Genomic DNA, 22,600 nt, shown 5'->3' on the forward strand with positions numbered 1-22,600 from the left:
ACAATAGCTAAGGGCCCACAGGAAACAAACGTTTAGGTGATCCTGCTTTCCAGGGAAACTGGCTGCTTGTAGCTGCACCTCAGTGAGGTGGAGATTGCAGAAATTCAGTGCTTATAAATAGCATATCCTTAAAGTGCAGGTGCTTGGTGTAAGCATCATTTTCATAATAGCAACCGAATACACAGTGTTGTATCCACAGTGGAAAGTATAGGTTCATCGTACCTAGTGGGGTCCTCTAGTTTCACAGTGTCCCCTTTTTTGATTCTTAGCCATTTTTTGCGGTACCTCTTCCTCCCAGTTTCTTAAATCCTTTCTTCTCCAGACACATAAATAAATGTGGAGTCTGATGTTCCCCAAAAGCCTGTAGAAAGCAGCATCTGAACAGCCCCTTCCAGTGTTCAGGGCCATAGAAGTCAGGGCAGAGTTCCCACTGGCTTCACTGGCACAGGAAGGCAGCTCCAGGGAAAGGTTCATGTTTTGCATTTATGGCTTTCCAAAAGTATTTTTGAGGTTTTATAACAAATTGTTATTTTCATTATTTCAATACTCAAACACACTAACAGACAAAATAGTATCTCTGAAGTAGCTGTACAATGCTTACCTTACATAAGGATCATCTGATGCTTTACATTATATCCTGTAAATATTAAATCAACAATCTAGATTAATTCATATCCAGCACATTCCCCCTACTGATTCCATTGCACATACGGCAGCATTTTTTCCATATGAAGAGTATTCTCTTAACATCCTTCGTGGGCTTCACTGTTCTCTCTTTCTTCCCCCTCCCTCTCTTTCTCCCTCTCCCTTTCTCATCCTTCCACTTGAGGACAAGTGTGGATGAAAGGGCATTCCGGAAAAGGAGATATATTAAATGAGCCCTATTCTGAAGCCCTTATGTGATCATGAAAGTGCCCCCTGGGTCCAGTGTAAGCATTTTGTGTGGTAGGATTAAAGCCATTATGGCTACAGACATTTAACAGGGAAAAGTGAAGAGGCTGGGAGGAAAATGCTCTGATTTTGGCACTGCAGACTTGGATCTTTCATTATAAATTTTTATTCTATTTATCGGTGGAGGCCATTAATTGGCAATTTCTAATCTCAGGAGAGTGAGTGGTGGTCAAAATGTTGCTGGTGGTTGCAAGGCCTTGTCATAAAATGAATAGTGTTAGAGGGGGTCCAACCCAAAGCCAGTCTGTTTGTTGTGAATGCTGTAACGTTCACAGTTGCAAGTCAGCTTTGGGTGAGAGCTGTTTCACTATCTTTCACTTACAGAATTGCTTCTCAGTTTCATAACCTATGAGAGAAATAGAAAATCCTATGGGGGAAAAAAAAATCTTTCGAAAAGAAGCAGACAAACGTGCAAAAATGCATGAGCTGTCTGAGTGATCCCTAAATAATAGTGATCTATAAATAATTCAGATTGCACGTACTAGCCACCTATGAAGTACAAAATGAGTTCTTTCATTTGCCTTTCCACTTCTAAAAATGTTTGGTGCATTTTCAGTCCCCAGGAAGAATATTTCTGTTTTACTTTAGTAGAGTGTAGACTTGAACTGCTGATCTGAATTTCAGGACCATTTCAAACCTGAGGCAGCTTCATCCCGAGTAGCCAGTCAGGCCCAGTTTTGAGTGAACCTGGCCAGGTTATTTTGTCATTGAATTCAAGAAGAATTCTCAAGTTCATCCTGTTGTTTCATGGATCCAAACGCAACATGATTTTAACTAAGCTGCAGGAAAGCTAAAGAAAAAGAGTGAATCTTGCAGTGTTTCCACATGGATTTTTCTAGCTTCACTTTCAGTTATAATTGCAGGTGGTTTGGGGGATGAAGTCTAATATTTAAATTAAGCATCATTTTGCCAGAGGCTTTGCATGGGACCTTGGGCAAATCACATAATCTGCTTAAAGTTCAATTCCCTTTCTCTGACATAGTAATAAGATTAGTCACCTTCTTTGGAAAGGTGCTGTGAAGATAATTATCATAAAGTTTTTATATTACTCAGACTTTGTTGCAGTGAAATCCATGTAAATACCCAAGATGCATGGAAACTTAAAATATAAATCCTACAATGGTTCAGAAGCAAAGTTTAAAGCCAAAAAAATATTCATTTTAAGAGTGAATTTGTTTCTGTCAAGCAGCGAATGTTATAAATAATTTGAAATGTAAATAATATATTTTTAATTTATTTTACATGTATTCAAGTTTTGTAATTGAAATATTTATATGCTTGAAATGGAGTTGACTGTGTTAAAAAAAGGAGGTTTAAAATGGTTTCTGAAACACATATTTATTATTCAAATATATATTTTAGCTGTAAACACTCTAACATAATTGCAACCTTTCTCAGCCAGGGAGAACTAAATAAAAACTTAATTTGTCACATTAATTTTGTGAAGAAATGCAGATACCCTAAGCCAGTAAGTTCAATTAATCCTTAACTCCCATATTACTTTATAAAAATGACTTTGAGAGCCCTCAATATTTTTAGAGTACAGGAAAATGGGCCATCTAATGCCTTTTTTTCAAGGGACTTTCATAACTGCCCAACAAATGGCATTGGTATATCATGTACGCATGCTCAATCTGGACAGGCCACTCCCAGCAAATAGTCTGTTTGCCAGATAGACTCTGCTTGTCTGTTTGTCCAGTCCACAGACACAGAGAGTTGTTATTTGCAGGTTTTTACCCAGTGTTCTGTGTCTGTGTGTTGTTGCTAATGGTACAAATTGGAGATGAAGATAAAAATCCCCTGTTGTTTGTCTCACTTATTGGGGGGCTGAAACTCCAAGAGTCAAGTTTCAGGGCAAATACATGATTGTGAAGACAAAATTAGTTTCTTATAAATATTCCATGATATTTGCTTAAAATGAACTATTTCTTCAAACATTTTCCTGCCAAGAACATTCCTCCAGCTGTACAGAGTCAGCTGGAAACAACTTCTTTTTCTTTTATACTAAGAAAAGATGAAGCACTGAAACATCATTTTTTTACCTTTGTACAGCACAAAACCAGAAGATGATTTTTTTGGTTGGTGGGGTTTTGTTGGTTTTGGGGGTTATTTTGTTTATTTTATGCTGCTGAATCCAATTCTGTAACACAGTTTTTTGCTTTTTATGTTTGTTATTGATTTTGGAAGTCTCTGTTTTTGCATTCTTATTTTGGAGGTCTGACTCATTTTTAAAAAATGAGTGGCACTCTCTTTTTGAAACCCAAGGCTTATTAAGCAGCATCCGGATCCCCAGAATTGAGGCATGTGAAGTCATTGGTCATGTTTTAAAATACAGGTACTGTATGGGTCCTGTTCTCACTGAAAACTGTCATTGCCTTCAGTTGGTGGGTTTCTTCATTTCTTCATTCCTGTCCTAGGTCCTCTTCACACAGAGTCCAAGTTAAATTTATGACTGTCACCGTTTCCCTAACCACAAACCAGAGCTCAAGCAAGCAAAAATAAACTAGTGACTCAGATTAATGACATCTCCCTATAAAATGTCACTTTTAAAAAAGGAAAGTAACCTGGCACTCTAAGGAGTGTGAAATGATGCTGTATCATGCAAGAATGTCTAGAATATATTAGCAAACCACAGGAAGAGGCTTGTTTTACGCACTCAAATGTGTTTTGGATTTTGAAGGACATGCACCTCCCTCCATTGTGAAGATCTCTAACTCAGGTTTTAATGCAATCCACAGCATGCCCCAACTGTCGCGTAAGAGTTTATATCAAACAGCTAATGCAATCGCCAAGTATCAGACCAATTTGGTTGAAAATCCCTGGGAGAAAGGGTCCAGTTACTAGTTCTGTGTCCAGCTCCAGATCTTAATTTGCCAAATGCTGAAATGGAAGAGGAAGTTGCATCTGGAATTTTTTGGCCAGTGGGTTTGTGTCCAAATCACAGGTTAATGCCTTGCTCAAGATTTACATTTTTAAAATGCAGTCAGAAATGTGTGTCAGCTCCTATTTATAAGTTCTTAGTTCTTGGCATGTCATTGCTACAATTGTTTTGATTGCTGTTAATGCACCAAAAGTTCCCACCTGAGGTCAGAACATCTTGGGTTGGCAGTGGCAATGACAGCTGTCTATAAAAGCAACAGGGTGAACATGTCATGATGCTTCCCCACAACTATCAGTCTCCAACTGTTTGGGTCTCAGAGGCTTCCAGGAATGTTGTCTTTACTTTTAATATTCCTTGATGCTAATAGCTCACCTCTTCCAGTTGATTTACATGCAAATATGGGACAGACTGCCTTGAATAAGGTACAGGCTATGTCAATGTGAGAAGAGAAAACATGGTGGAGTAGATCCCCAAGGTCAGGCTGCAGGTTGACAATGCAGCCAGGGAATATCCCATAATCCTGGAGTTATCAAAGTTGGGGGCAGATTTGACATAGGTGGGCATGGAGTACCCGGACTTGTGTAGTATCCATTGGGTCATTCAAATTGCAAAACAGGGAGAGCTGGTCCTGCTCCACAGCACAGATCCTGGCAGCACTGGGGAATCAGAGTTCAAGACCAAAGGTGGGCTTCTGAAGGCAGGTTTTGATGTGCAAGAGACCATTTTCTGTTATAGACGATTTCTTGATGTGACAGCCATATAGGGGACTACTGCTATGTAACTGAGCTAGCCAGTTCCTTTTCGTGTGCATGAGAACTGAAGGCTGACCCAGAGGTTCTTCTAGCTCAGCACTCTATCACCGACAGTGGCCAGTGCCGGATGCTAAGGAGAAAAAGCAAAAGTAAAAGGCATGTGTATTCTTCTGGTATGTCTCCCAAGTTTTAGTTCTAGAAAAGAGAGGGGTAAAATACATCCTGAGCATCCTCAACCATAGGACTTCAGACATAATGTTCATCCTTTGGGAATGTGTGGGCAACATTATTGTATATTTGTGGTTTTAAACGCAGTTAAACTTATTTACTTCAGCGCACAAAGGAAAACCAAACTGTTTGTGGAGAACAAACCAGGAAACTTGCTTAACTCTCCCCAGCTCTCTGTAACAATGGACCATAAATAGGTCAGACATTTCTTGGGAACCAGGGAAGATGAGTATTGGAAAATGCCACAAATTATGTTTAAAGAACATTAAAGTGGTGACAGACCAGTAAATGCTGGGAAATTCAAAGATACAACCAGAAGCTGCCTGTGTAGCTCACACTAGAATGGGGGTGAGGGGAACAAGGCACATTCTGATGTAGTAAGACTAACATGTTAACCTTTGCTATTAAAATCCTTGGCTGTTTTTACAAATACTTTCCCTCTAGAAATGTCATGAAACTTTTCCCATCTTGCTAGTTCACCCAGTTAACTAGAACCACTTATGGAGGGGATTTATCTCAGCTATGTTTGGCTGCCCACAGTTAAGCATCTAGTCTGAACTTGTCGTCTGGGGTCATTGGAGAAAGGTAGATGCTTCTAGCGAGCAGCTCATCCCAACATGAGAGGTGTCTAAAGCACTGGAAATAAATTGCTATTTGGCAGTGCTTTCTGCCTCCTTACTATTGAGGGCATATAGAGAGTTTGCCATGACTTTTAAGCTCAGTCAACCCAACTGTAAGATAATTCAATTAAAGTAAAAGCAATTGTGGACGTTTGGTTGTTGGTATTTTGGTTATTTTTTTTAATTTTGTTTTGCTTTTTACCCAGTTGATCGAGTGAGTAATTCAGAAAAAAAAGACAGGTTTCTTTTAAAAATAAGTAAGTTTCTAAATCACATGATTTCAAAGCAGAGCCTCAAAACATGTTCTTTGGAGCTCACAAACAAGGAGGCATCAATTCCTACACGATCATTTCTGAAATGCCATATGACTTATGACTTCTGTGGATCTGAATAACTTTTGGAGCATTTGATGCTGACAGTTTTGGTTTTAATCTTCAACTTGATGCAATTTTAATTTTCTTATTTTATGTATGGAGAACTTCCTACTGTGTATGCCATTTCCCTCAGTAACACAGATGGCTCTCAGACAGCTACTACTCTCCTGTGCTTTTTTAGTCCTATGCCCTAAACTGAGAACTGGTTAAAAATCTGAAATTTTGGTAAGAATTTGCTATGATTTTGACATAATTGGTTCCTAGTAAAAATAAAAATAAAGTTAGCTATTTATTAAGGGGAAAAAAAGGCATATTGAAATGATTCAAACAACAGCACAGGGCAGTGCCCATAGCTTTGCTCACTGTCAAGGCTGGTTATGGTCTTGGTCTTGTTTGCCTCTCTGGAAATGTGTTAATGTGCCACAGTCAGTTAGAGAACGCTCATCCGTGTGCCAGAGCTGTATCCTTATTGCTGGACACTATCATGGCAGCTTTTCTCCATACCCCTCTTCCCTATTCTTGTCTGAGGCAGCATAATGAGTGAGGACTTTTCAGTGATGGGGAGTACAATGCTGTAGTTTCTGAGTGCAGCAGAGGTTTGAGCTAACCTGCCATGAATTAAAAAAACTCCTAGATGGCTCTTATATCAATTTCAGGGACTATGTTTTAAATCCAGTCCAGAATCCTGACAGAGCAAAAATGGTCTAGAGCCTGGAAAGTGCAGCACTGTCCCACCCCAACCTTATATGTTAAGATGATTAGGATTTCCAGCCCTAATACTAAGAAAGTTAAGTTTGTCTACTTCTTAATATGTAAATTCACATCAGATGTGTGTCAGTCATTGCAATGAAGGCAGACTGGAAGTGTTGGTTAGATGATTATATTTGATATATCTCTCGAGTGCTCTGATCATTTGTAAGGAAAGATCCACCATCCTTCAGAAGCCAGATTTGCATTTCTGCAGTAATCCGTTATACCTCCAGAAAATGAATAGAAAACTCAGCAGCATGTGGTGCTTTTGAAGGGTATGGATGCCAGCTGGGGACCAGTGCATTTAAAAGCCCTGGGCTTGGGCTGCACAGTGAATCTCAGCCTGGGCTTGAGCTGTGCCATGTTCACACACCTGTGTATCATCAATTGGATTTGTTGGACACTGCTATGACCCCATTGTTCACCTGAGTAAACATAGGCATCCTGCTGCTGTGAACTAAAATTATTGCATTAAACCAGGGCTAATGCTTGTACTAGGAAGCAAGTGCCTGCCATGTATGAAAACAGAAATAATGTTGTTATGGCTGAGGAGCAGAACGCTTGTAAATATTGTAGTAACTGGCTTTTGTGTGGGTTACATCCAGATTGTATTCAAACATTGACAGGTTAATTACATGTTTCAAAGATTGTTTACTGTGATCTGAGAGGAAAGTGTTATTAAAGAAGTGTTCAGCATCTAACAGTGCTTTTTTCCCTTTCTACTCCCTTCTCTGTTTTCCTCCAGCTGATTACTCCTCATGCTATTCGTGTACAGACGCCTCCCCGACATATCCCAGGGGTTGTAGAAGTCACATTGTCCTACAAGTCTAAGCAGTTTTGCAAGGGAACGCCTGGAAGATTCATTTACACAGGTAAGGATGCTTTAGTACTAGATATAATGTGGAGAAATAGGGCAGGCAATATATCATGCTTCCTCGGGTTTCTGTTTTTGTCATTAAAAACTGGTACTGTATTTTAGTATTTTGGCTGAGCACGTCATGGGAGATACCAATTTAAGGTTGGGTTTCAGAAATGGATGACCATAGAGATGAATCTGAAAATATACCAGTGTGGGATTTTTGTTCGCTTGTTTGTCCTCGCAGTGGGACATCTCTTTACCCAGGCAGGGGGAGGAAAGAGAGAAACAGATACTCCACTACTCAAACAAACAGAGGAAGAGTACAAGCATAAAGAGCCAGACATACTAGCACAATCACAAACCTGCCTTCCAAGAAGTATTCTGCTAAATATCTCCATCTCATGTTGTCTGGCAAGTGTTGCAAGTGTTCAAAGCAGCAGCCTGTTTACCTGCCCATCTCACCACTACATACTTGTCTCTGACTTCCAGGGAGGCTAAATAGCTTTCACCCCAGCTGATGCTGCATAGTGACTTGCAGCATATTTTGGGGTTGCATCTGACACTGAGATGATGAAGTCCAGTGGTTTGGTCTGAAGAATTATTGAAAAAAGCCACATGAGGACATTGCAGGTGCTGTCAATGTTAAACCACTCTCAGCAGTGATAAGAATGGTATGGGAAATAAGTCAAGTAGCAGCCTAACTTTTTAAAATGAATGTGTGTCATTGATTCCTTGGAAGGTATGCATGCTACAAGAATTAATGGTTTGGTCCAGGTTTTTGTGTGCTTGTCCTTTTATGTGCTTGTTGTTTCACATATGGAGACGGGACTGACTATTTCTGTAACCATTTGCCTGAACTGTGGTTCATCGCAATCCAGTGCAGTTCCTTTCCCCATTCTTGATTGCCCCTGGAATTTTAAGAATAAGATATATGATAAATACTTGTGGTTATGAGGCATTCTGAATTACAGTGGGCACATATTTTGCTCCAGCTGTGAAAGTACACACAGGGACTCGAGGCAGACGAGAGACTTCTGGGCTCCAGCTGGGTAGCAAGGATCTCATTTGATTTTTCTTAACACTGAGAAAGTTGAACAAAGGTGCCTTATAAAGCTTTGTTGTCTTTTACTAATACCCTCTCCCCCAGCTGGGATTATGTACTGGGTTCCTTTAAACTGGGTCTTAAAGTGTTCACATATCGCTTTGCTGGCTGAGCAGCAGGCACTTGTGGAGGCTGTGTGCATTTATTGTGAGTGTTATGATTTCAACAATGTGTGGAAAATTCATATATTGGACAATAATGCACCATATCAAGGAAGATATTTAGGGTTTGAATGTGTTAGGACAAAAGAAAAAGCAAAAGCAAAGGGTCAGATTGTCAGCTGGTGCAAGTTGCCAGTGTGTACCACATGAGAGTGTCAGCCAGAGCTCTGGGCAGTGTGACCACGAATCCTTTCCCTTCTCACTTTCTTACTCACAGTAAGTTGTGCTGTCCTGCTTGTTGTCAAGCCACCAGTGTGACTGCATCTTGGGCTGGTGAAATGGCTAGTATGCATGTAGAAGAAGAAAGGGAAGAAACCCACCCCAGCTGACTTTGAAAAGACATTTTTGGGGACTTCGTTTTGTGACTTAAATGTGAAAATGGTGTGGACCTGTTTTGGTTTTGCTTTTCAGATCATCATTAATTAGCTTTTCCAGTAAAAAGGAGAGCAACAGTTTAGCCTGTCTGCCCAGAAGCAGATGGCTGAATGTGGAAATAAGGTGTCCCAGTAGGGAGAGCGTTTCCATATATGCCTTTCAGGTTAGTGTTTAAAACACGTTATATTTTATTCAATAAATGAAAGTTATGTAATACTAAACAACAATGCTAAAATCAAAGGTGATCTAGTCCACGGACAATTCTCTTACTTAGGCAGCTTTTATGGAGTTACGGTAGATACAGAAAAGCTATTGTGACTGAAATCCTATCTCACACAATTTGCATTTTCCTTTTAAAGGCAGCCTGAACTTAAATGTGGCTTTTTAATAAAGACTAAATGAAACTAAAATAAAAACAATTAATGCATCCTGACCTTCAGAAGTGCCTTCCAGCCCTTTAAACAAAATGCAGGTTCAGTACACGCCTGCCGATTAGTTTTAGTTAATTGAAAATTATAGGATTGACCCAAGAGGAAAATTTTGTTTGCACTCCAATCACTTTTACAAATTAAGGAAAATTACCACAATTTTGTTTAGCTAAGGTTTCACACTGAGTTCACGAAATTAGCTCAGCCATCCCAACAAAGTCAGCACTTTGTTAGTGAGCACTAGAAAAAAACTAATAGTCTATGGTGTGTACAAACGAAGCATAGAAAAAGCTATGATGCTTTAGAGAACTAGGCCAAGTGTTTTTAATTAGGATTATTGGTTCATTGTAAGTTTTGAAGAACAATCAAACTAGCAGATTAGCTGTTTCTTTTAAAGCTAGAATTTCTTGCCATTCATTTTTCCCATGAGAACTTGTTTTAACTCCCACATAGCACTATTTTTTTTTCCCTATTTTTTTTTTTTTTTTAACAAGCCTGCAGGAAATGGACCAATTGGAAGTTGGGATACAGTAACATTCCCCAGCATCACTCCAGCCGATGGGAGTTTTTCACAATGTTCTTCAGTGAACTCAGTGTTCTGGAACATATTACAAAACCACAGAGGCCAAATGTTTTCTCAGAGGAGTTTGGCCTCTGTTTTTGGCCGAAAACATTTCAGCATCACTTGCTGCTTATTTACCCTGCTATTAAGAACAAGAAAAGGGTAGAGGAGAAAAAGGGGAAAGAAAAAAAAAGAGAGAGTGTGTGTGAGAGAGAGAGAAAAAGACCTGGGGTTTGTGGGCGGTGCAGGAGTTGATCAAGCGTAGTTTCCTTTCTGGTGAGAATGTCCCTGCTCGTTAATGGTCCCATTTTGTGGTCAGGTCTCATTTAGAAGAAATTATTTTTAATCAGTGTTCAACAAAATATCCCCTCAAGCCACCTGGCTGTAAACTGGTTTTTTCTTACTGTTAAGTACTTAAGTTCTCAGAAGAAAATACCCAGTGACCCATTAATTTTAGCCTCTTTTTTTTTTTATCCCGTTTAACTGCAAATAACTTAGTAACATGATCTCTAAGTAGTCCATGTGCCATCTAGAAATCAAGGTCACATATATACAGAGAAATCCTGGCTTTTGTAAGTATTTTTGAAAGAAATAAACCAGTGTCAACCCTATGCTTACAAGAAAATGTAAGGTTTTAGTTTTCCATCTGCAAAGCAAGCCGTTAGCATGAGCTTAAAGAGCAATTATTTCTTGGGTTTTAAGCTTTGACATTCCCGAGAGAACATTTAGATATACAGTCGTCCGAACACATCTTGCATGTGTGTTAATTTTGGAATAATATTAAAAGTTCATATTACATACAGAAATACTCAAACATGCTTGTCAGTAGTTCCCTGTGCATCTATAAGTCTCTTATGGTACTGAAGAGCAGTAAGTGAATTAAGCTTCATGTTACAACTTAGGTGGTGTCGTGGTTTAAAGCCAGTCAGGCAACTTGTGTGACAGTATCTGGCAGAGAAGGAAGAAATGAGGCTTCAAAGTCCTGTTTATTCTAAATCCTAAGACCTGATCTAGTTGTAAGACCAGCAAGGAGAAAGCAATTTAAAGTGGTAGGTATCACTACCATTATTTTAGAACTGGAGAAACTGAGATAAAGGAAGGAGCCATTAGGGATACAAATCCATAGGTAGTTTCCCAAGGTGACTGGTTGAGTTAAATAAAGGATGAGATCTGGCAAGAAACTGTGGTACTTGGACAAGTCTTTGAGGTTTTTTTTGTTTTTGGTTGGTTTTTTTTTAATTTTTGAGAAATGGATGCATCATGGACAGCATGACTTTCACAGATGGATTTTGCTGTAGTACTCTACTGCAAGATTTGAGTGGGACTGCATGAATGTAAGTGAAGGGAGATTTTATCTTCCTGCATATTGGAAAGGACATATGGAAGGTCCATAAAAATGCATTATGCTGCGTCTTCTGCCACCTGCTCAGTTTAAGGTTTTATGCTTTTGTTCCCAAACTAGAGCAGAGGACTACATAGGGGCCAAAAGTATATAGCTTTGTCACTAACGTTATGTATACCACATAGGTTTAATTCAGATTCTTGGTGGAACACTACCCCAAATACTGTTCCTTTTTTATATATTTTTTTCTTTCTTTTTTTTTTTTTAAAAACGGTTGCATGGTTCGATACAAGTTAGAATTTAGGGACTATTTTCATTTGCATTAGTCTTACAGGGGGCTGGGGGCTAAACTGTGTCAGTGGCAAGTGACACAATCCCTTCCCCAGTTCGTTTGGGGTTTGTTATAAGCTATGGGCTATAGTATGTCTCTAAAAGTGCTACTAACATGAACGAGTGGACGTAGGGTCAGCATAGACACATAGGGCTTGCTGTGCAGTGTGAATAACCCAGACACTGAGCGCTGAGCCTCCAGGATAATTGTGATGAAGGCCAAGTAGGTCAGAGTGGAGCACTGCTGAGACTGACCAGTGTTTGCATTACGCTTTTGAGCCGTTGTGTGTGGGGTAATGTAGAAATGCTAGCATTAGGAAGGTCAGGATATTCGCAGAACTGCTGGGAGACTGCCTCTTTCTCTGAAATGTCATAGGACTTCTTAGAGAACTTTTCACTCCCCCAGTTGTAGAAGAAATAGCCTTATGTGGAAAAATCCCTGCTCCATCCTCATTTCACCTTTAATTTACTTCTGAAAACATTTGAGCCTATGTACAAACAGCAAGACCCTTACAGATCACAGATCATTAATATTTTCAAAAGCCTCAGTTTTATGTGGCTTAATTTTTAGCTTTTTGTCTTTTTTTTTTTTTTTTAATTTGCAGAAGGACAGGGATTGTTGTCTTCTGAGAATCATTCTCTCTTCATTTCTGAAGTCAAATACCTCCAAGAATAAGAGACCAAAAACTACCCATCACCATTTAAAGTTTTAGTCCATGGCCAGGTTAAAGTGATGTACAGATATCCGCCCAGCATTGGAACTGCTTAAAAGGTGAACTCTGGTCTCTAAAATTTCCAGCCTGGTAAACTTCAGTGATTCCTTTGCTAGGAAAATTTTCTGCTTTCAAGAAGGCACCAATAACTATGCAAAGTTCAAAAGATACATATTCAATGAAGCAATCAGTTTTCAGAATGGAGAGTTCTGGAGTTTGTAGACTTTAAAAAGTAGGAAAAAAAAAAGGGGGGGGGGGGGAGAAAAAAGAAGTGGTGATAAGAGACAGACTGGCTGTCAAGAAGTTCCTGTAGCCCCACTGGAGCCTTTCTTGATCCCCGTGGGCTAGAGTTTGACCCTTGCACCACCTAACCTTGGCCATAGCTGTGTGTTAGTTCCTGAGAAATGTTAAAATCTAGTGGCAGTTATTCTCAACATCAGTAATACACAACCCCATTAGTTTTACAATGCCTCATTCATGTGTGTTTATTATTAAATCATGAGCACTTAAATAGCTGATTAGTATAAATGAGGAGAGAGGCCACTGCCAACAGGACAGTAAAAATAAAATAAAAAAGTCAGCATCTCTGATCCTGTCTTGGGTTTTATCCTGATGTATTTATAAAATTCTTCACCCTCAAAGATACGACAATCATTAATCTGACATGAAATATAGAGCACATCACTTCTGCAGACAAGTGACCAGCTACGAGATCTGGTAGCTAGCAAATGAATGTCATTTGTTTTTAACAGCAGTTTTTATCTGCCTTTCACTAGTAAATATTAATAGCAGTGGTAGAATAAAAAGTATCAGAGATCTTGAAGTTAAATAGTCACAGAGTGCTATGGAAGAATAGAACAAAATCCCTCAAAGAAATGTATAAAGTTTAAAGTAAGAGCTGGTGTCTGTTCTTAAAAGTAGGAGAGCCTGGCACTGCAGGTTACCCTGTGCTTTGGATGCTCAATATAAAGTCTGTTCCTGATCTCAAAGATACTCTACAGAGGAGAGATGGTAAATCCTAACTATGGCACTGTCAAGTAAGGAAGAATGAAAATAAATCCTTTGTAAATGTAGACTTTCACTGGTAAATTTAATTAATTTCTCTGGTAACAATCAAAGAACTCCTCATAACAGCTATCAAAAAATATCCTAATGTGGAGTTCTCACTGGGTTCCCCCTTCATCTCACTGTACTGAGTATTCATTCCCAACTAGACCATGTCATGAGGACACTGGAGGCATCAGGTGGAGTGTGGAGCTCAGGGATGGACCTGTATTTGGGGTGGTGCATTGGGCTGAAGAGGTTAAGCTGTTCTGCTACCACAGGAGTTTGCCATAGTCACTAAAGAACTGGGTCCTCATGGCATCACTGCTGGCTGGGTCCAAGATGCTTGCAGGTAAAATACAAGTGGGAAAAAAAGGGAGGGATTGGTGCAGTCTCTCCTTCCAGCACGTACGTCAGTGGCTGGGTTGTAACCTGCCCTTGAAAAGAAAATATGTCCTTAGGAAATCTCTATTTGAGTTTAAGCTTGAACCTGGCCCTTTCTGAGTTCCAGTCCATTAGCGTAGTTGCTCTCCTGAGTCAGTAGTTGCAATTGTTTTGGCACAGTCTTTTCTAGGTGAGATAACTTCAGTTTTTATTATTTGGTGGTGGGCTTGGGAGTTAAAGTTCTTACAAAAGTGCTTGTTTTGAAGTTTCTTAGGATGTGCCTAGTAAAGTGCAGAGAGTCACCAGGCTCGAATATTGAGAATATTGGGGTTGTTGGTTTGGTATGCAGAAAAATCAGGAAAAGAAGCTGAGAGGTATCCTAATTTGTTGCAGGGAGAAGAGTGTTACCAGCCAGTGAGGAAGCAATGGAGGTAGACTGGAAAATCCCTTTTGTATGCTAATAGGAACAGAAAACCCTCATATCTTTGGTATTTCTTGAACGCTGGCAGCACCACACTGCAAAAAACACTGCAAAAAACAATCACTTAAAGTGTGCAGTGTACCTGTAGGACAGCTGCAAAATGAAAGCAATTACAGCAACCATCAGAATAAAACTGGCTGTGAAGGAAGCATATTATTTTGCATATTTTATGTATACACTTTTCAAGAAATATGACCTTTATTTTCTAGTTAGAGGGAAGTGCAATCAGAGTCTACACAGCAAAGGGTAGCTGGATCATTAAAAAGAATATTTTCTCTGATATTAGAAGTCTAAATGGGCACTAGTCCCTATTCACAACTTGCCTGTTTCTGTCTGCCCTGAGTTAATAAGTGATAAGGCCAAAAGAGAAATAAATCACTGAAGTCCCTGTCCAAAGAAAACATATTGACTACAGCCAGGCAAATAACAGCCCATAACCAATGGTCTCATTCATCATTCATGTAATAGGGATATAAAGTATTCTCTACCTATGAAACCATAGCGTAGGAAAAAGCCTGATAAGCCCCCAATCTAAGCTATGTGATTTGATTATTAAAGGACATGAACTGTTTGTCACATACCTTTAATCTTTAAGACGTGTTGCCATTTCTAAACTATAAATTTGTGGTAAAGGATTAGAAAGCTATTAACAATGAAGGTATAAACTAGACTTTATAAGGATTCCTGCAATTGTCATGCAACCCTGTAGACCCTTGGAACCTTAACCTATTGAATATAATATAACATAGTTATCTGACCTTCAAAGCCAATAAACCATTTTTTGCTTTTCAAGTTAGACTTACTCCATGATAAATTAACCCTCTGGGTTCACAAAATAAGCCTTGTAAATTCTTTTCTTTATCCCCACCCCAAAACCTTTAAATTTTCATGCCTTTGCTTCAAAACTCTCTTATTCCAGACTGAAATTGTCAATCTTTTTTTATTCTCCTTTTAGCTCATGTCAGTTGATAAGATATTATTCCCTCTTTTAAAAAAATGGCCAATAAAATAGAGAGCTGAGGTGAATTTCTAAAAAGCCTGGACTGCATTCTGTGTCTACAGGAGGCTTCACTGTCTTGTTTCTTGAAGTGTGGGTATTCAGATTAACCAAATGCCACAGAAATGGACAGTTTATAGTAGCAGCAGCAGCTGTACTGCTTACCTTAATGCATTTTGATCCTGTGCCCTGAAAAGAGGCACAAAGCATTATCTTTTTGCTGGTCCAGAAAGCAGACTCCTTGGCTACTTGTTGCCACTGAAATACTTCATAGACAGTTAGCTGGGAATTCTGGCTGCCCTGCAGGTATATATGTACCTAACTCACCCTTTCTGTGCTTCTCATGGGATGCAGCAGGTTTTGATTTCTGCCTGGGACCGTGGACAGGATTTAGTGTGTGTTGTTGAAAAATGGCCAAGCTGTGGGCTAGGCTGTCAGAGGTGCCCATGTGCACAGCACGCTGGTGCTGGCAATGAAGTCAGAACATGAATTTAGTGCATGGCCCCTTGAGGCACACTCTTGCACAGCACTACCTGCAAAATAGCCTCCTTAAGATGTGCTTAATCCTTTGAGGTGCTTGTTAGTGAGGGTTCATTTTGCTTAGGCATTTTGTTACACAAGTGAAGGCTGTATGGCTGGCTCAGACCAGCAATGTGCTGTGCAGCCATCGTTCCCCAGAGGCAGGACTTGGGCAGCCTCCTTGCTTTGTGCTTGTGCTAGCATCCCTACATAGCCCATAATGCTTATCTAGCCTGGTTAAATCTTGCTGACAGCAATGACTACAGAGTAGGTGTGCCCCAGTATAGCCCATGTCTACAGATTCAGGCTTTTTTGTTAATATATAGATAAAAGGAAAATCTTGTACTTGCAGCCTTTCATCTCAGTGGATGCAAGAGCAATTTATTGCATGGAGTGTGAAGTTCTTTGTACTTTTCTGCTATCTTGCAAGAACTCACACAGGCTCTTCTGCTTAGTTATGAAGATATCAAATGCATAAATGATGTGGTCTGCCGTGGTGTCTGGTTAGAGATGCTGGAATCAGTTTAGTTCCAGTATGACTAAGCTCAACCCTGAGAGCTTTTCAGGCTTGTCCAAAATGCTGCATAGTTGCCTCTTGGTGCAGGTTGCAGTGTCCATTGTTACTTTATTTAAAAAGTCAGTTTGAGTATTTCCATGTGTAAGAGATTGCAGTGTGCAGTGCAGACATGCTCTTGGAGGCTGGAGAGACTCTGCATTGCTGGCACCATAGGACAAGCAACTCGGAAAGGAAGGGAATTGTAACCATGGTGTTTTAAATGATCTGGGACATTTGGCAGTAGTCCACATTTATTTCATGATAATGGCTGACTAATATCTCAGAGAAAGTAGAATTTCCTTGGAGATTCCATCTGCTCGAAAGTTGTAACAACCTGAACAAACTTTGCTAGGGCCTCCTGGCAGATCTCTATCATCACCCAGTTGCTGATGCTGCTAAGAAAGAACATTGTGGCATTAGTACTACTGCAATTCTTTTAACATTTGCCAACTTCCCCCACCCCCCAAAAAAATATCTGAAGCTTAGTAAAAAAATCTCAAGCCCAATTGTTTGAGGTTTGCTCATAACCTTCATTGAAAGGTGTTTTGCCATTGGATCTTGCCATTGGTCTATTGTGAACTCTGTAGCTCATTACAGACGTACAACACTCCTGAACTCTGCCAAGTCAAGCATACACAGATCTGTTATTCCACAAGGTAGAAGCTATTTAATATACTAGTACACAAGCATGTTAGCATGATGTAAATTAGACTGTGGCTTTGCAGCGTATCAGCTATTCTGCATGAACTTCTTTCAAACCCATGCTGAACAGAGACTACCAAGTATCAGATAGCTCATGGGACTTTACAGCTTGGGAAGATAAATGTGAACAATCCATTCAGTATCACAATAAAGAGTGGGTTTGGACAGCTACCTTTGGAGACCTACAGTCTTGCATACTTTACCTTAAGGTATTTGCTTGGCCCTACCCAATGTTATTTAATCTTTCAGCATCTTCTTTAGTTTCCCTTCTCTTCCTTCCCTCCCAGATGTGATTTTTTTCCTGTTTTTTCTGTTGGCATAAATTGTGGTTAACCTCTTTGCATGAAGAGTTGTGGACCTGAACTGCTCTTGCATAGCACCAGGTGTCAGCATTGGTGGTTAACAAGAGGAAACCCCATTCCTAGCAGATAGAGGGTTAATAAAAAAAGCAAAACTAAACAAAACCCAAAAAGAACCAACCAAAAAACACAGAGAGAAAACCCCCACACAATCAACTAAGAATGGTATTTTTTTTAATCCCCATAGGACAAAAAATGCACATAGAAATTAAGATGTTGTAACAGACATCTAGCAAAGAAATGCATGCTTTGTTAAAACAGAAAGTGGCACCAAATTCTCGGTTTTAAATTTCTGAAAATTACAGGGCAAAACCTATGAATTGTGAAACTTGCTGTCACTTTTTAGTACTGCAGCATCTTCTAGGGTGGGCATTATCCCTTTTCAACATGATAAGGTCTTTTTTTAAGCTTGTCTGCATAAGGAATAGAAATCTAGTAAGCCCTAGTGACCTTCACTTTGGAGCTCTGGGGCATGGTACCCTGTTGACTGTCTCAGGCATCATCTTAGAAGTGGGTAAATCACCATCATGAAACTATTCTCTCTGTCCCCTGTCTACAGGTGGGCTCTGAGCAAGTGCTCAAAACTAGATAAGAAGTATTACACTCTGAGTGACCTCACACGCTAGGTGCGAAGCAGGAAAGTTAACTATTGCCCCAAGTACTACTGTCCCATGATAGTTTCTGAAATACATGTGCTTATTGTGTCTCTTTTTGTTTCATTTTTTGTTTATTTGTGTTTGGTGGTTTGTTTGGCTTTTTCTCATAAGCTATATCCTATTGCTAGCTTTCGCTGGGCTACTTTCCTTAGAAGACTCATCAAATAAAAATACACAGTTTGTATGCTCAGGCAGTTCTAGCAGCAAGCTTGTGTTTGTAAAAATGAAAGGCAAGGTTTTACTGCCAGAAGTAACCATGAATTCATGATGAAAGGTTGCTTCTGCAAGAGAAATATTTTTTCCAAATGTAGATCTCTGACTAGTTTCACTACTCCAAAAAGAATTCTCCTCAAAGTTGACATGCATGTTGTGCACAGCTACGAGAAATAGTCACTATGTTGTCGTTCCTAAAAATAAGTCTTCAAGTGGCCATCATACTGAAAAGCAATATTTTCCCTACAGGCTTCTAATTTTGAGGTACTTTTAGTTCCCTTAAATCTTACATTGAAACGTGCATGTCGTTTATTTAAAAAGAAGAGAGTGAAACATGCCTCACTTATTTGCCTTAGATTGTGTTTTCCCTGGGTGTTTCTGTCAGCTCAGGCTCTGTTGTTGATAGGAGGGGGTCTCAGGGCAGTGCACTGTCTGGCAGGTCAGGGACAGTAACAAGAATCTATTCTAGGTGTCTTTTGTTCTTGAGTTAAGAATTTAGTTCAACTTTCTCAAAGACCAGTCTGCACATCGTGTCTTCACCAAAACTGTTCATCCTTGCATTGCTTGCAAGTTCTGTTAGAAAGACAAATGAGCCTTCTTTAAATTGGGGCCTAAGGGAATGGATTGAAATGACCCCCCTCCCCTCTCCAATTTCCCCCATTAGACTTTTTTCACAGATGTTCATGCTGATTAGAGCTGGGAAATAAGGGAATTTCTGTGGACCATGAATATTCATTTGTTTTTTGGCAATGAATTTCCTTCAGTTTCTCTGTGGTGTTTTTCTCCTGGTGAATGTTTGAACGAGTGAGTTAGCTGAGACAGTGCATTTTAAGAAAAATTCAGTGTCCTATGGAAAGTTGACTTTCCGTGGTGTATGTGTCTCTGAACAAAAGGATGTAAAGCTGTTGGTCGGTAAGAAACATGACTTGAAACCAGCAAACACACAGGTGAGGAGATGCCCTCTGCAAACATATGCTGTAAGTGGAGAATTTAAACCAAAAATCTGTAGCACTCCACTCTAATGATCTATCTATAAGGATAAGGTTAATTAGACAAACTCTTTGATAAATACTTTCAGCTAACAAGTTAATTGGAGAAAAATATCTCTGTGGACAGTTACTGAGAAGGAACGGTTTGTTATGAATTACTTTCCCTACTGTAGTACAGAGGCCCAGATTTGAAGAAGCTGCTGGACATACTCTTTGGGGAGTCTGTGATGCTATCCTTAATGAGCCCAAATGGATATGAGCGGAAATCTATACAATTCAGAGCAGAAAATCTCATGGATTTTATTTTTTTTCCCTTCAGAATTTTTCAAGTGTTAGAAAATGTTGAATGGAGATGGCTGTACCTCCTACTTTTCAATCTTGTAATTCTGCAGTAAATGTGAGGATAGAAATTGTAGCTGATGTGAAGGGAATAGCCATGATCCTGCACTGCAGTCCACGAGCAGCCAGGCCAGGTAGACTGCATGCAGGAATTTTACAGGATTCCTCTGACTTCAGTGGGAATCTACAATTACATTTTCAAATGACAACATTGCAGTCCTTGGGATCACCCAAAATTGTCATTTTCTGTGTAGCACCTTAATACTTACCCAGCGTGTTCTGTGGAATAATGTACACAATTTTACAATAACTATGTAATTAACTCACTTTGCTACTCCCCTCTCCAGGGAAACTCATGCTTCTATTAATGCTATTAGGAAGGTCCTATGCATAGAACAAAGAAAGTGGTGCAGCAGATGAGTTAACATGATTTGATTTGCAGATGCTTTAAACACTTAGCAGGAGACAGCTATGGAAGCTAATTAAATCACTCTAAGGTGCACAGGATTATCTGCTTTGCGAGAAACAATTCCAGTGAATTATGGTCGCCCTTTAGCTGAGGGGAAGTAGAAAGCATATTTGTTTGGAATTAAATTTCCCACGCAAAGTGCCCATCAGACCTCTCTTTCCCCATACGTCTAAAATAGTCTTATTTTGTAGCCCATATATTCTAGGAACGTGAATTTTGATTTTGTAAGAAAGTGGCGCTGCTTTCAACTTTCTTACGTAAAAATTTTCCTACTTAGCTATTGATTATGATCTGCCTTTAAGCAGTGTCTTGTGTAAAAAATTGTGTTGGTACATTCACTACCTCTCAGATACTGCATCTTATTTAGTGTACCGGAATTCCCAGTTTAAAGTAATCACAAAATTTATGGAGAAACGGATAAAAAAGGTTGTAAAATATCGATTTGGGGAAAATAATAACACAACTCATCTATAATAAGAAGAAAAATGAAGCAATAATTCAGGTGTATTGAACGGCTTGCTGCTGGAAGTATTGATCCGGTGCTTTACTGTGCAACATCACACCTAACATTGCAATGGAGGAACAGCACTGCATTCCCCTGCTCGTTATTTCCCAGACACTATTGCCTTGTTACACAGGTCCCACAGAGCCTGGATTGCCAGCAGGGAAAGAGAGGAACCCCCAAAATAACCACAAACCTGTAATATGTTAAGGTCGCAATATCCCGCTGTAACAACATGCAAACACTGTGCTCCCATGCTCCTTTAGGACAATCCTGTAGTTTGGCCTTGATTGAGTTTTTTGCTCTAGCTCTCTTTGCTGTATCACATGTATTGCCTGTATTCTGTATAAATGGTACCTCTGTGCTGCCTCTTTCGATAGCAAGTAATCCAAAATGGTTTAATTGGAGAAACATGCTTCCCTTAAATATTGACTTTCAGGAGACACATATAAAAATGCCTAAGCTTATTGCAGTGTTTCCTTACTGTGGCAATAAGCAAACATTGAAGAAAGGACAGCAAAGGTCAGTGGAATTTTCAAGTAAACGCCTCGACATTTCCACAGCATTAAACTCCATCATGCAACATTGCATTTCTGTTTATCTGCTGACATCTGCAGAGGTATCACACTTGATTGTTTGGCATAAATAATTTAGCAGTGAGAATTTTATAATGTGCACAGATAAGATTTACCTATGCAAAAATAATAATTAAGAATTAAGAAACTGTGCCAGGTAAAAAATAGTGAGCTCCTGTAACAATGCAATGTTTTAGCAATTGTGAAGGCAAACATGCATCCAGTGCTATGAGGAAGCTGCTTTATATGTGCCTGCAAACTTACTGTATCCCATGTGATCCTTATCTAGAAATATGAGCCAGACCAGATGAGCAAGTTCTGAATGGATCAGGTCTCCTGCAAATTTCAGCTAATATTGATCTGCAGGGTTTGCACTGGATCCTCAGCATTGTTGGGCTTGAAAGGTTTTCGCCCTTTAATCCATACAGGAGAGGGGGGAGAGGGAAGCAGACACTTCCCATCAAGTAATGGGGGAAAGGGAGGAAAAATGGAAGGAGGAAAATAATCTATGGCTGATGCAGCTGCCAAAGAAAATTGTTTTCTGTAAGCTGCAAGAGCCTGCAGTAAGGCTCTTGAGCCATCAGTACTGAAGGGAGCACAGGTTGCGATGGTCATAGCATCTCACCATGTACTACTTTCCCAGCATGAGTTCTCCATCCATTGGTGTTTGTTTTCCTGGGCAAGGAGGGCTGAGGAGTGTGCAGTGGCTGCAGCCCTGGGAGGTTTAAGATTCCTTCCATTTGCATACTTGCAGCTCTACGCTGGCTCAGGAAGCAGAAAACGTGCAATTGTTTTTGTAACCTAAATAACATTTCTAGTTTAGAAACCCCAGGGGAAAAATCATTGTCAAGCTGGCAGGTTGAGATGGCATGATGATAAATGACTGAGGTGTGTGTTCTGACTCTGCAGGGACATGTGGGGTGAAGAAAACCCTCTTCTCTTGAACTCTTTGCATCTACAGTCAGGAAGGGACAATTGCAATCTGAAGACACTCTTGCCTCTGGAAAGGACCATGACTTTCTTTTCACTGAAAGAATTATTTTCTTGTGGGTTAAGGTGTTTGTGGCATAACATCTTTTCAAGGCATTGGCAATGCTTGTGTTTTTTTTTTTTTCTGCCTTTGGTGATTGCAGTCATAGGAGAAGCAAAAAGTTGTGTTATAAAACACAGGAAACGACTATGGTGTGGGTTGTCAATAGGGCAGTTAAGCATTTTCTGTGTTTTTTTAGAAAGCAGTTTGAGACATACAATGTTATTGGCCAATGAAAATTTTCTTGCAAAAAATTTCCTAGGGATTTGTGTAATAAAATCTAAAGCTGAATGAAATTCATCACAGATACTTTCTCAAATTTGTGCAGTAATTTGCTAATAACTTTTGTCCCTCTAG

The 22,600-nt window shown here is 39.6% G+C and overlaps 1 protein-coding gene across 8 annotated transcripts in view; it reads left to right on the top strand.

Annotated features, from left to right (window-relative positions):
- Nucleotides 1-22,600, top strand: part of EBF1 (EBF transcription factor 1) — a 275,131-nt gene that overhangs the window by 204,116 nt on the left and 48,415 nt on the right. For all 8 annotated transcript variants that reach the window (XM_057411920.1, XM_057411925.1, XM_057411921.1 and 5 more), the window contains exon 10: nt 7,302-7,428. In XM_057411920.1, the coding sequence (XP_057267903.1) occupies nt 7,302-7,428 (127 nt within the window). The remainder of the gene's footprint in view (nt 1-7,301; nt 7,429-22,600) is intronic.

This window comes from Pezoporus wallicus, unplaced genomic scaffold (assembly GCF_028554395.1).
Source record: "Pezoporus wallicus isolate ANWC-B61680 ecotype Strahan unplaced genomic scaffold, APGP_CSIRO_Pwel_v1 contig_6354, whole genome shotgun sequence".
Lineage (NCBI taxonomy): Eukaryota > Metazoa > Chordata > Aves > Psittaciformes > Psittacidae > Pezoporus > Pezoporus wallicus.